At 33.9% G+C, this 14,548-nt stretch overlaps 1 protein-coding gene across 2 annotated transcripts; it reads left to right on the forward strand.

Annotated features, from left to right (window-relative positions):
• The first annotated feature begins 551 nt into the window (after positions 1-551).
• LOC142350029 (UDP-glucuronosyltransferase 1A6-like) lies at positions 552-7,545 on the forward strand. Of its 2 annotated transcripts, none has more exons than XM_075401934.1 (4): positions 552-679; positions 874-1,176; positions 1,565-1,735; positions 6,223-7,545. In XM_075401934.1, the coding sequence occupies exons 2-4, from the start codon at positions 909-911 to the stop codon at positions 7,266-7,268; spliced, it is 1,485 nt and encodes a 494-aa protein (XP_075258049.1). In that variant the 5' UTR covers positions 552-679; positions 874-908; the 3' UTR covers positions 7,269-7,545. The 2 variants fall into 2 exon arrangements, with proteins under 2 accessions (XP_075258049.1, XP_075258050.1); XM_075401935.1 differs by having other exon boundaries at positions 904-1,176.
• The last annotated feature ends 7,003 nt before the right edge of the window (positions 7,546-14,548 follow it).

Below are 14,548 nucleotides of genomic sequence, written 5' to 3' on the forward strand. Positions count from 1 at the left end.
GCACGGTTTTTAGAGAAAATTTTAGTTGACGAGGTCGGCTTTTTTCATTTTCTAGATCTCGACTAAGACAGCAGCAAAATAACGTAATAAATCTGAGAATTACACTGTTTCAGTACAAATTTATTCGATATGCCTAATAAATGCTCAAAATGGCACCCAATTATACTCAATCAGCATATGCATTCTTCAAAACTTTTCAATTTTTGGTCGAGATTCTTTATCATTTGGATTATATAAATAATTTTTTCGAACAATTATCTTAATCAAATTACTATAAAGTCCATATAGTTCGATTTGCTAAAACGTGAAAAATTACAAAAAGGCTGGCTCTTCATAGTGAGATAAGGCTCCTCATAATTTAAAAAAAGCTCTTCCTCTGGCTACATTATGAACAGACCAACCTCTAGTTTTGCACACTTTACGTGCAGCTTTTCAATAATTTACAAAGATTTGTTAGCTGCTGAGTATAATTGTGTTTGATAAGCTGCTAATCGCTATATCTATCTTTAAATATGAATTAAGCTAGATTAACTTTTTTTACGAAGCACGATTAATTCTTTCAGTGCTGTACATTTTTCAATTACAAGCAGCATTACAATTGTCGTCCTTTCACAAAAAAAAGAATAAAAAGTTTATTAAACTTCTGTAAAATTTTTTAGCTATCTGCGTGTTTTTAAAAGTACACGTTTGCATCTTTTCCGTTTATACCCCCCCCCCCCCCCAGAAGTTATTCAAAGCGCAGTTACATACTAAATTAATAAATCCACTGATTCATTGTTAAAACATAGCACGTGTGCTTGGGGTGCAAATAAAGCGCATCAAGATTGGGGCAGGGGGTGGTACAAACGGAAAAGAACCTCCCTTTGTCTTCAGGAGGCATTCTAAACATATAATTCTCGACAGCTTATATGGAACCAGTGGCGAATACAAATCTTATAATATTGCTTATTATTTTTTTTACACACGCATCAGCGCTTAACATTTTGATTTTCTTACCATGTCATGGCGGCCAATTCGGAACTATGTCTTCTTTAATCGAACCAATTTGTACCAAACAGAATTGCTCAATTGTAGAAGTTTCCAAGATATGTGAGGCAAAATTGGCACCCATAAGAAACAAAGTCAATTTCCACGTCATCAAGAAACACGGACTTCCCGACGATTGGGGAAGCAAAGGTCGGAGCTGTTGCATTGTTTCTCCCTCCTCAACCCCCCCCCCCCCGGTGATTAAATTCCATGCCGTCCTAGGGCTGAGAATGGTTGAAATCTGAATCCAATTTCAACGTCTCGGAGTTCCTCACAGACGCTAAATGCATACTTTTTGTCGCCCTAATTATCGCCCGTGAGCGCACTCCAACCCCTTTTTGCTTCATTTTTGATTTCATTAGCCTATGAGACGACCTGATCTGTTGTTTCTGCATTGATAATGGTTTATGCTGATGCCTATTAAGAGGTGGGATAGCCCAGTGCAATAAGATTAAATGACATATTCATTAATGTGAAAAAATCAATTACAGATGGCCATATCCTACGGGGGAGGGGTGAAAGGAAACAATTCGCAAAGGTCAATTCAATTACATCTTCAAGTACTGCTCGGAAACGTTGAAGTATTACGAGTTTGGTTTCGACGCCATTACTGACATTTTTGAAAGTGACCCGGGTCATTACGACGTTTTGATCACAGAGTTGAAATATGTCACAACTCTGATTGTGGCTGAACAATTCAACATTCCAGGCATTTGTTTCCTTTTCCGTGTTATGAAATTATTACATCATTTCTCATTGATGTCACACATGGAACGGTTAAATCAAAGAACTGATTCAAATAAAAGTCCGTTGGCAAGAACAAGGCTCGCACTAGTCGCAAGGATAAGGATCGACCAAGTCCGTGAGCATCATAATAAAAAGTTAGCTAACTCGCAGCCAGAAAGCATGGCTTGATTTTAAAATCAAAGCATAGATATAAAACAAGACGGCTCGGTAATGTGCGTTCGCACATTAAGTTCCGACCCCGCTCATCTACATTTTTCACTTAATTGTCTACCAAATGAGGAAGAGATAAAATTAACATATCAACATATCGTTCAAGAAACTACTAAAAGAATAAAACAATCTACTCCAGAGGGCCTATGAGACCTGTGGCTACAATAATATGACTACCAGAAAAGACGGCAATAAAAATCAAATAGTTACAAATATTAATTACGACCAAAACTCCTTGTCCATTTTTTGAAAACCACTAATAACCAAATAACCAAACCAGGCATCAGATAAAATTTATACTAAGAGGATTAGCCGGTACATTTTTGGAACAAAATATGGGACTTTTCCTCAATGCGACTTGGCAACAAGTCGACTAGAAATGAGAAAAAGGGGCAAAGTTTATTAAAAAATTGTTTTTTTTAAAAAAAAAAGAGTTAAATTCGAACTGATCAGAAACGGTACACATCAAATGAAATCATTGAAAGAGTCTTTTAAACCTCAATAGAGAGCGACTGAGGCCTTTCATCATCCAGGATATGTCATACGACTACAAAAAGAACGACAAATACAGGCAAAAACGAAAAATTTGCACGAAAAATCTTGCACGAAAACGATGTCCCCCCAATCAATTAAATATTAAGCTGATCACTAAAAACAATAAAAAGCTTCGTTTGCATTTTTTGCAGATGACAACAATTGTAAATCAAATGACTCCCATTATTGTGATACTGTGAATAGAAAACAAAAACCTACAAAAAATGGGCAAATATACAAAAATCACGAAAACTGTTTTTATGAAAACTGGTTGTTCCAAGAAGAAAGACTATTTGAGGAAAATAAAAGCTTTATGAAGAGCATACTGTATTTCAATAGATAAATGATGTGAATTGTACGTAGAGATGCTTAGCTACAATTTAACAGAAATAAAATTGGCAGATCTCAAAAATCTATCACTTTTTTTTATTAAAACAAATATTTTCAAAAATCATAGCCATTAAAAGCTTTCGACTAAAACAGTAGACAGTTTATCTTGCAACTACATGGAAAACTAATCGCGACTGTTATTAATGAGACTATAAAATAACATTAAATACAAGCTGAACTCATAAGTTTCACAAACAACTTTACGAAACCACAGTTTTGAAGCCGTTAAATTAATAAGATATTAACCGCGAGAATAAAACATTTTCATTTGCGTCCTCTTTGATTATCATGACGTCTTTTTGTAAAACGAAAAGAACCACAAAAATTGAAAATTAACTAAACTTCACAAAATTCTGCTGAAACAAATTCTCTAAGCCCTGAAGACATCATTTAAAACGTTTAAACAACAGAAAAATTATTGTTTGATTCAAGTAAACATTAAAAAGAGCTCTAAACAATTAGGCTAATTTACGAAAAAGATACAATATAGTAAAATACGAAGAAAAAAACGCAAACCAGAACAAAAAGTGATAAGTTGAAGAATACTATTACACTTTTTTTTAGAAATTTAATTCGAAAGTCAAAATAACCATTAGCTATCTACCGATATCAAACTTTAAACTCATTTGTTTATCTATAGTTGGCCACTCAGACCTTTAATTACACAATATTTGGCATATGACAACAAAAATTAACAACAAATAAAGGGCAAAAATAAAAAACTATACCAATTTCTGCAAGAGAACGGTGTCGCAGCCCTTCAAACCATATGCTATGAAAACGAAAAATATGCTCAGTTTCAAATGTTGTAAAGCTTTTTTCAGTTAGATTGTTAAATAATGTGACAAATTACAAAAGAAACAAAAACAGCAGCAAAAATGGGCAATTATGCACAAAAATCAGAAAATTTTGAATGAAAACTCGTAGTACCAAAAGCAAGAAAACTTTCTGATAAAACAATCGGCCACAAAATTAGTTTGTATTCTATACGGAGGAAAGATTGACCTGTATTTACTGTGAATAAACAAAATTTTCACTAAAATAATATAAAAAACTGACGAGTTCAAAAAATCACAGAAATTTCCTTAAAACAAATAAATTCAATAACATAAGAGATATTAGATAACAACCGAATGAATAGAAAAAATTCACTTGCACCTCCTGAAAAAGAAATTTAGATTTTTGGTTAAACTAAAAAATCCCACTGTCAAAAGAATAACAATTGACGGCAACAGACAAGAATTCAGTTAAATTTTAGTAAAACTCTTCCTCAAAGCTATAAAAACCCTTTGGTTCTCTGAAAACAAACTGTGTCAACAATCAGCCTCAAATTTACATAAATTGTAGCTGTCACTAACGGAGCCGTGAATAAAAAATATTGTCAGTAATTAACATTAAAAAAACAAAAGCAAAATATTTTGAAAAAAGGCAGCATCAAAATAAAAACCAAAGTCTCTGATTCTAAGAATCCATGATATTATCGAACCTCTGCCTGATTTTGTCGCGCGCCCAGCAAACCGACCAAGTGTTCCAAGTGTTTGCGAATTAGACCAATGGTTGAGTGGAGTTCTTCAAATATTAAAAAAAAAACAACGATGCATTTTGTATAATTATCGAGTTAAATCTGCAAAAAACGGAAAAGTTTTAATTCCAGAAGACTGTCATACGTAGCCTAATTGACACTAACGCTCTTTTTGAGATTAGGGTGTATGTGTTAAGGTTTCTAGGTCACTTAGTCTGGCAAACTTTAACAAAGTAGCCAAAAAAAACTTCAAACAATTCAGCAACGCTCTTCTATCTCTAACGGTAACAACAATCTGCCGCTAAAAATTTTAACTTATTTTGAATTATATTAGCAAAATTTTAGCAAAATTACTGAAACAAAATGTGAACAAAAACAGTCGAATGTTCACAAAACTTTAAACCTCGATAACTCCCTGTAAAAAACGAAAATCGAAAAAATCTTTTTAATTCCGTATTCTACGCTGGACGGGCTTTCTAATAATACCATTCACAATTATCTACGATGAATATATCGATCGGCCAAAATTGACTGAACAAAAAAACCCAGTTGAGTATATAGTTCCTCCCTCCCCACTAAAGTGGGGGTCGGAACAATGACAAGAGTTTTAACAAAAAGCGCGCAAACTGCCCTAAATTTTAATTAATTTAATAGCAAGAATCATCTGAAAAGAATCGGCGAGAAAAAAAGAGGAATCCTTGTGACGTGATCACACACCAGGACAACAATTAGCTTCGCGTTTTTGCGTAGCTTTATACTCTGCCTTCTTGGTACGATATTAAATGTCCAGTTGTTGAAGCTTCCATTGGAGCCATAGTAAAAAAGGGGCGGTTGCCTTAAATCATCTTCCACTTTCTAATCAAATCTTGATATAAAATCATTACTTGTAATCTATTCTCATTCCCGAGCTAACCGACTTTATATCCCGAGTTAACCGACTACCCTTTTAAAAGAGCTTTCTTAATTAACGGTTTTCATTAACTTGATAGCAATCACGCCATACTCTTACTATGATAGCTATGCTCTTACTTCTTATAGTAAAAACGACAAGATTGGCACTATTGCCAATAGGGCTAAAAACTTAGACTTTTAAGAAGGCTACAGAAATGACTACTTGTGCCTAATACTGGCTATGCATTTCGAAAATTTGTTTCTTCTCCGAATTCGTTTCAAGAGTGATATTTAAATAGCTACTTTACATGCTTGTCTAGATTTCTTTCAGAAAATGCTATATAGTTTCAACAATGGTCAGATCCATAGTTTGATACAAGCAATTTGACTAAAAAACAATAATTTCTGACCAAAATTATTAAATACTCGACCGTAGTCTATAAAAACTATATTCAAAATTTTTCTGAAAAAAAAACTGAAACCAACTTCAGACACGCAGAACTTTAAAATAATAACACACATTATTGATCAAGGCCGTGAAAAAAAATCAAAATTTCTCATAAAAACCGTGGGTCCGGAAGATAATTCTCCCATTTAATAAAGCAATGTGAGAACAATAGATAGCCGCCGAACTACATAGTTTGAAAGGTTCAATTAGCTTCAGGATTGTAAATTTTGAGAAATATGTGAAAACAATCTATATTACCAAAAGTGAGGCAAAAAATTATAGTGAACTCTAGCTCTCACGCTAGCAGTACTTACACCAATTTTAAAATTGTGAATTTTAGCAGGATTTTAAATTTACTATCCTTAAGCAAACATAACAATTTACGAAATCAATAATATTTCAACAATAGCCATTTTCCACAGCTTGGCTGAAAAGGAAACCATTTTGTTTGAAGCGATTGTCCAGAGCTCTGGTTTGCCACCGGGAGTTGAGCACATTCAGGACAAAATTCCCTTCAACTTATTCGAATCCCTAATTTACAAAGTATTGTTCACACCTTGCTTTGATTGGATTGACAAAAAGAGAGCAGAACTCAATTTACCCGATTTGGATTTCCAGGGTCGTTTTATCAAAACTGAGTACGTGAACAGGTTCCCGCTGTTGATTCCAACATCGCCTGCAATTTACCCGGAACCTCACCCAAGTGCTGAGTACTTATATGTGGGTGGTTACCGCGATGAGAAAAATTTTGGCCGCTTTCAAACCCAACTTGAATTGTGGATGAATAGCTCGGATTTAGACATCGCTTACATTTCCTTAGGCACCCAAGCTTCGATTGACGAAAGTCTAATGCTCGATTTCATCAAAGAGCTCAGACACCAGAAAAAGTATCGAGTTATTTGGTCATTGAGTCTGGGTTTAACCAGAATTGCCGACAAACACAATTTATGGTATCAAAAGCGAGCTGAACTTTTTCTGAGCAACTATTTGCCACAGTATAAATTACTGGGTCACCCAAAAGTCAAAATATTTGTGACCCATGGGGGTTTAGGGTCTTTGATTGACCTTGTGAAGCAAAGGGTTCCGGCAATTGCTATTCCTCTTTATGGCGATCAATTTACTAATGCAATGAAGATTGAACAACTTTCAATCGGAATTCAACTTGGCAAATTTATTTTTGCAGATGTTGATAGATCGATTAGTTTCATTCGAGAAAATTACAAAAATTTCACCAAAAATCTCAAGATATACAACAAAGAACTATCAAGTTACGAGGATCCGAAAACACTTAACGATTACATCGAAAAGATAAGTTCAAGAAAGCAAGTTACAATTCAGTATTCAATGAAATATCAGTCTAATAGTCCTCGATATATTTTGATATGGAAAACAATTGCTTGCTCTTTCTATGCTTTCGTAGTATACATACTGTGTAAAGTAAGCAAATTTCTCAAAATCTTTCAAAAAATAAAACGACTTGCCAAATCGAAAGCGGCTTGAAAAATTAACTACTTCACATGCATAGGAAACGAACCAATACAGTCAGCCAGCCTTAGAAAGTATATATCCTTCAAATATATCACACAATCTTATAATGCAAAAGAAATTTGCGAGAATTTGAATGCATCTCAGAATTCATGTAAAGAACAAAGATCTAACTAAATATTTTGCACACAGCTTCATTCAGATATAAAATTTCTGCAATTGAGTGGTCAATTATTGTCATATTAGTCAAATATTGTAATATTTTATTTTCAATAAAACTTCATGTCGGAAATTTTATCGCTTGAGGTCTAGATACTTCAGTGCAAAGAATTAATTTGCAAAGAAAAATTTTATACTTCAGTCGGACTTCAATACTTCGATTTTTTTGAAAAAATGTGGTCTACAACTCATATCTTAATTAAAATTTTTGCAAATTAACCCATTAGCATGAGACGAATTACTCGCAGACAGGCCGGAAGGAGTGGGGGTCAATTTTACACCTTTTATATATTGGCTTGAGCTGATGTTATCATAGCCTATTGAGGACCACTACTAAGATATCAAATAAAAATATGAAACATAACCCACTAACGTCGGGCGAATTGCTCTCAAACGACCGGCGAGTGGTTGGCTTCGTCAGTAGCTAGCCACGGTTTAGTGAGTCCAGCTTTAGCTTGATTCAACTCCGCAATTTTTAGTTTTCTAGCCATGCTAATAAATAAATCAAAAACTGATATTTTAAAAATTTGGAAAATATTGCAGAAGTTTAAAAAAGCCTCCAGATTCGGCAGTGAAACTGTTCAAAACTATTTTTTGTCTCTGGAGTTATGTCAAGTAACCCATCTGAAAGACTTGAAAAGCTTCGTTGGCCAGTAACGATCGTTAAACTCAGAAAAGGACAAACATACCCGGCAGATTGCCGGAAAATAGCCGCCGTTGATTCCAATAAGCATGATTGGGATTGAACGAATAGAATATATTGAAAAAAAGATTTTTGTACAAAAATATTTTTAAGTCCGATTTATTTTGATGGCATTTCGTAGTTGAACATACTTCTGTTTCTTAGAGAGAGGCTACAGGGGCTACTATCAACACCAATAAGCATTAGAGGTGGTAACTAAGACTTATAGGAACGACGTTCAAATAGCGGGTATCTAAAATTGGGCTTTATGGGTTTATCTCGTTTCTATTTCTGACTTCAATTTTTTATACCGACTCTGTTCATTTTGAATTGCTTTGCTTAGTAACTGATGTTCAAATTCACTTTTAGCAGAATGAGAGAAGAGAGAAACTAGCCTAGAGAAGTCAAAAAGATTTCACGCTAAATGTCGAAAAAGCGGCAAAATGGTAAAGCGAAAAAAAGTTTGACGAAGTAAAAAAAATACGAGCGCAATAATAGCAGGCTGAGAAGATGAGGGCGGCTATTAAAAATATTCTAAAAATTTGAAAACAATCGCAAATTTGAACAAAATCTTGCTAAAATTCAAGATATTAAAATCTTCAAGATATAAAAATCTGAAAATTAGCAAACCCCAAAAAGCTTTAAAAAATTGTGAAAATTAGTATAAAATTGCGTGTTTTTAGCGATCGGTTGTTCGAACGTAGCCAGGGGGAGGGAGGGAAGGGTAGGGGTGGACAACAGTGAGGTGGGGGAAAATAGCGCGGGGGGTCGGCAGTGAGGGTGTCTTCAACCTAAGAACCGCCCTTCACACCATAGGTATAAGTCTCCAAAACAGTATAAGCTGAAACAGAGCTGAAAGGCTCTAAGAGCACTTAATGCCCGCCGGGCGCTACCTGTTTATGCCGTTTTTAAGGACGAAAAGTCAAATGGTCCAGACGAAAAATCGGTCAAGCAAAAAATCGCATAAAAAAGACCGACAGGACAAATATAATTGCTACAAACTTCGTTTGAGAGCAATTAAACAATCAACTATCATCGGGCAGATTGCTCAAAAAAGACTGGCGAGGGGTTGGCTTTCGTATTGGCTACATTAAGCTTGGAGAGCCTATCTTTACTGGTAGCCTATCAAAAACTAGTAGTGTAACCCAAGAATTAATCCTCGCACCATGAAATTGGGTCTCACGTTATCAGTTTTATTAAATCGTATACAAGAGATTGGTAACGCTCTTACAGAATTGCTATGCAATTTAATAACATCGGGCTTTATCACTTTATCCCGTTTCTCAGTATAATTCAGAACATGAACTTTAGCAACCCCAGGGTTTTGGTCCCCTGACACAACCCCGGGGTTTTGGTGCTGAGTATAAACTGGGTACAAACTCCCATGGGGGCTAAGATTTATGTTCTGTTTAGAGAAACAAGTGGAAAAATACATCAAGTTCCACCCCAGTGCTTGAAAATTTAATTAGATTTCGATAACCCTTCATGTGGTCTTCGGGTTTTATACAAGTGGCATCCATTCAAAGAACACTTCATTCGCTTCAAGTCTACGTACTCATGCATATTATTTCCGAGGTGATTTGCTTATTTTCCTCAATTTCTCAAAAAAAATAAAGAAGACCTAGCTAGTGTCAGGAACATAACAGATTTAGGGCCCAAAAATAGGTTTATGGTTTGACTTTTAATTGGAACAAACTTGAGTTTTAACTTACACAAATATAGTTCAGCAGCTTAAAATTTTGAACGAAAGAAAAAAAACATGTTTTTGACCTCAAAAAATTACAGATATTAAAATCCTAATACCAAATATCCAACATTAAATTAGTAAAGCAAAAATATCTTCATATAGACAAGATTAGCTTTAATACCAGCTGAGCATTCATATGAAATTAACTGAAAGAAACCCAAAAAATTTTAACGAGACTAACAATTTTCTCAACAACAGAATAAAATTGAGCATATATAAATAGCTCTCAAAACATTTCAAAAAAACCAAACTTAGGTACAACTTGCTTGCAGGGGCCTAATTGAGAGGGGATAGGAGGGGTGGTGGGTGGGGAGTTTCATAGGTGTCGTGCGTGCGGGGTTGCGGGTTGAAACAGGTGGATCGGGTGGACGAGGGGGAATAGGGCGCAGGTGGTGCGGGGTACAATGTTCAAACACTAAGCACCACCCCTCTCACCATGAATTTAGGTCAACGTTTCGGTGAATCACATTACTTAGGCCACCTATATACAAAGTTTATCGGTACTATTAAAAAAACGGTACATAGCTCTAATGGTACTCTATTGACTTTGCAGTCCTCTAAGAGAAGTACTCTTCGAAGAGTACAAAAAAGATTAAAAAAACATTTGCATCAAAACTTGCCTATTTTAGTTAAAATATAGTCTTGAAAATGTCAACTTGACAATTCTTTCAATAATGTCGTTAACTTACGCTGTTTAGTTTGACTTTTCGTGGGGGTTTCGGGTAAAATCAAAATGCGATTTGATCTGTATGATCAATACAAAACCAACAAACCAATTGTATTTTTCAGTCTGAGGAGGCCTTTAGCATAGAAATTAGTGCAGACCTGAAGTTTTTCGAATCAAGCATCCAAATTCAACCAAAGAGCTAGAAGTCTTTCAGAAAAACATGAGATACCTACGATATCGTAAAAAGCAGAATCTATACAATGTTCCTCTTGTCACGGTCCTTATAATTGATTGCAATTTGACCGCCCTTTGATTCTACTCCTTTAACAAAAGTAGAGATCTTCTGTGGATCTTCTTCGTTTGAAAAATTTTTGATTTAGCAGAGCAGATTTCTTCAATTGTTTTCCTTAGAAGTTGCCAAAAATGGTTCTTTGAGAAGTGACTCCCTTTTGCCTATTTAGACAGGTGTCCTAAAACAAATAGATAACTCTTTTTTGATGCTCATTGGATAGTTCCCGGCTTGATTTCAACTCCGCCTCGCCTCGTCTACAACTACATTCAAAAGTAGTTCTCTACCTATTACTTAGCGACTTGTAAGGCATAAGGCTCTCAGAAAACTGCTCGGCGACTTAATGCCCTCCAGTCTTTACCTGTTTATCCCATTTTTGAGGACAAAAGATCAATTTGACAGACGAAAAAATTATCAGACGATATAGTAGCACAAATAATTGCATTAAGGAGCCCAGCAAGACTGTTTAAGAGCAACCAAAAAAAGGTCAAAATTGTTTTAAAAGCATCCTATAAAATTTTGAAGAAGCTTACGCAGCTTTTAAATATAACCTAAACCGATAGCAAGTTGAGCAAAAAACTAATATTTCTCAATGGTACCTAAAAACTAACAAGGCGGCTCGGTAATGTGCGATCGCACATAAAGTTCCGACCCCGCTCATCCACAATTTTGGCACAATTGTCTATCAAATGAGGAACAGATGCAAAAACACAAAAAATTCAAGTATTTTTCAAAAATATCTGGTGTATGAACGAAAAAATAGCCTCCAAAGCAAATAACTTAGTGAAATAAAAAATGATGCATTAGATTGATGAGATATGCCGATATTAAGAAAGCGAGCGAAGACGAACGGCAAAATCAAACAACAACAAACATTAATTACATCAAAAAATTTATGTCCGTTTTAAAAAACAAAACTTAATAAAAAAGTCAAAATAGCGTCAGATAAAACTGAAAATAAACAAAATAACGTGTAATTCACCAAAAAAATGGTTATTCACCAGTTCATAATAAAGCTTGGTAACAATTAGGCAAAAATGAACAGAAACTTTAAAGTTAGAAAATTCGCTGAATTTTTTTAAAAAAAACAATTAATTTCAAAGTAATGAAAACCATTAGGAATCAACTAAAATATCCCATAGGTTTACAATTACCAAAGCTTCTATGGAAGGGAATTAAAAACTCTTGGTATTCAATTTTTTATGCAGTTACAAGAAGAACAACAAATAGACAACAAACAAAAAATAAATTAAAACTTGCCAGAAAATGCTTTGGAAGCCGTAAAGCCATACTTTGGCCCCCATAATATGTTCGATTGCACCGTTGTCGAACACCGATAATGTATTATGTGGCCGCTCATTATTGAAAATAAGCAACAATTAGACAAAACAGAAAAAAATGCAAAATTATGTAATACTTGTTTTTTTTTCGAAAAAAATTTATTTCAAAAGACATAAAAGCCATTAAATACAAAATGAAAATTTTGAATAGGTTCAAAAATTCTTCCAAAGAAAGCCCTTGAGACCTGCAATTATCCAGATTATGTCTTACGTCTACAAAAAGAACGTCAAATATGACATAAATCAAAAATTCATTTCCTTTTTTTGTGAAAAACCGGTGTGGAAGCCAGTAAAGTCATAACGAATTCTCTTAAAACATTAGATTTTGAGACAACAATCCCTTTTGACACCTTCCCTTGAAAAATATTATTTGACCTCTCATTAATGGAACTAGGTAACAATTAGACCAAAAAGAAGAAAAAGCAGATTTTGTAATACTTGTTTTTATCGAAAAAATTTATTTCCAAAGAGATGAAAGCCATTAATTACAAAATGAAAAAATTGAATAGGTTCGTTTATTCTTCCCAAGGAGGCCCTCGAGACCTGCCATTATCAAAGAACAAGTCTTACGTCCACAAAACGAACGTCAAATATGACAAAAATCAAAAATTATTTTACTTTTTTTTTGTGAAAAACCCGTGTCGAAGCCAGTAAAGTCATAACGAATTCATTAAAAACATTAGATTTTGTGACACCAATCCCTTTTGACACCTTCCTTTGACAAAAATAATGTCATCTTTAAACTTTAATTAACGAGACCAGGTAACAAAAAGAAAATAAAAAGAACAAAATTGCGAAGTTGAAATGTTTTTTTTTTCATTTTGGAAAACAATTGTTTTCAAAGTCATGAAAGCCATTATCCATCTTCTAATATCAGAATATTGGCCCATCTACTCTTCCAAGAAAGCAAATCAAACCGGTCATTGTACAAAAAATAAAATACGAGTAAAAAGACAAGGTAAAAACGACAGTTAAAGACAACATTAAAAAATTCAAATAAATTCTTCGAGAGTACTGTAAAGCGGTAAAGAACCGCAATCTATATCTTTAAGGATTTAAGTGTTATCAATTGTGCGTTGATTTGAAGGCGAAAAATGTGATATATGAACTGACAATAACGTGATAATTTGACAAAACTAGAAAACATGAAAAATGTGCAAATACCTAAAAATTAAAAAATCGTGAAATCTAGTAGTATCAAAACCAGAACACCATAACTTAAGACGTAAAACCGCAATAAAAACTAAATTTGAACTCAGCAGAAAGAAAAGCACTCTTTGAATGCTGACACTAAGCTCCAAGTTGACCAATTTAAAAGAAAAATGGAGGCAAAGTTCAATAAGCCATTTTTTATTTAAAAATCAAATATTTTAAAAGTCAAAACGACCATAAGCTTTCAAGCAATCAACTGCATAAATTAATTTTGAGCTAATTAGGAAGCTAATAGAACCTATCACTAGTGAGCTTTGATTTGAAATGTTCTGTTATTTAATTAATATAAAAAAGATTAATTTTTTTTTATAAAAAAACCGACTGACAAAAATCCGAATTAATTTTGGATTGTAACCGTCCAAGACTGATACAGAACTAGTCCTGCTAATGCTGATTTTCCATTAGGAATATTTAATTTTTGGAATGTCATTGATATATATATATATATATATATATATATATATATATATATATATATATATTGTTAGTTAAAAAATCAAAGATAAATGCTGCGTTTTTGATAATCAACGAATTAAGTTAGCAAAAAACGGCAAAGTTTTATTTACAGAGCACTCTCAACGGAAGTTGAAGTGGAATTAGCCCTTTTTTCAGTCTACAAAGATTGTGTTAGTGGTGTTTGAGTGTGCAATTCCTGCAAATTTAATCAGAGTGGACTAAAGAAACTTATTTCGTGTTGTTTTTGATGAAAAAGTCTGAATTTTGTGAAAAATTTAGCCGGATTTGTGACTAAAAAAATTCAATGAAAATAGCCGACAATATATTTTGTCTTTAAACGTAAAATCAACAACATTTTCTCGAAAAAATTTATCAAATTTTATCAAAATTGGCGAAATTTTAGTCAAAAATTCCGAAAAAAGGTGAATGAAATCAACGGAATTCAGTATTTTCTCGAAAGTTTAAACCTCGATATCTCCCTGTCACAAACGAAAATCAAAAAAATCTTTTTAATTCCATATTCCACGCTGGACAAGCTTTCTAATGATACCAGTCTCAACTCTCTACGATGAATATATCGATCGGCCAAAATTGATTGAACAAAAAAAACCCCATTTGAGTATATAAATCCTCCCCCCCTCAAGAGGGGTCGGAACAATAAGATCTGAGAAATTGATACAAGC

This window comes from Convolutriloba macropyga, chromosome 11 (assembly GCF_964194025.1).
Source record: "Convolutriloba macropyga chromosome 11, txConMacr16.3, whole genome shotgun sequence".
In the NCBI taxonomy this organism is placed as follows: Eukaryota; Metazoa; Xenacoelomorpha; order Acoela; family Convolutidae; genus Convolutriloba; species Convolutriloba macropyga.

Excerpts from the sequence above, each read along its gene's own strand:
- LOC142350029 (XM_075401934.1), top strand. The coding sequence starts at position 909 with ATGGAACCAGTGGCGAATACAAATCTTATAATATTGCTTATTATTTTT. Across the intron at positions 1,177-1,564 it reads CGACGATTGGGGAAGCAAAG|GTCAATTCAATTACATCTTC; the intron begins GTCGGAGCTGTT and ends CAATTCGCAAAG. Across the intron at positions 1,736-6,222 it reads TGAACAATTCAACATTCCAG|CGATTGTCCAGAGCTCTGGT; the intron begins GCATTTGTTTCC and ends TTTTGTTTGAAG.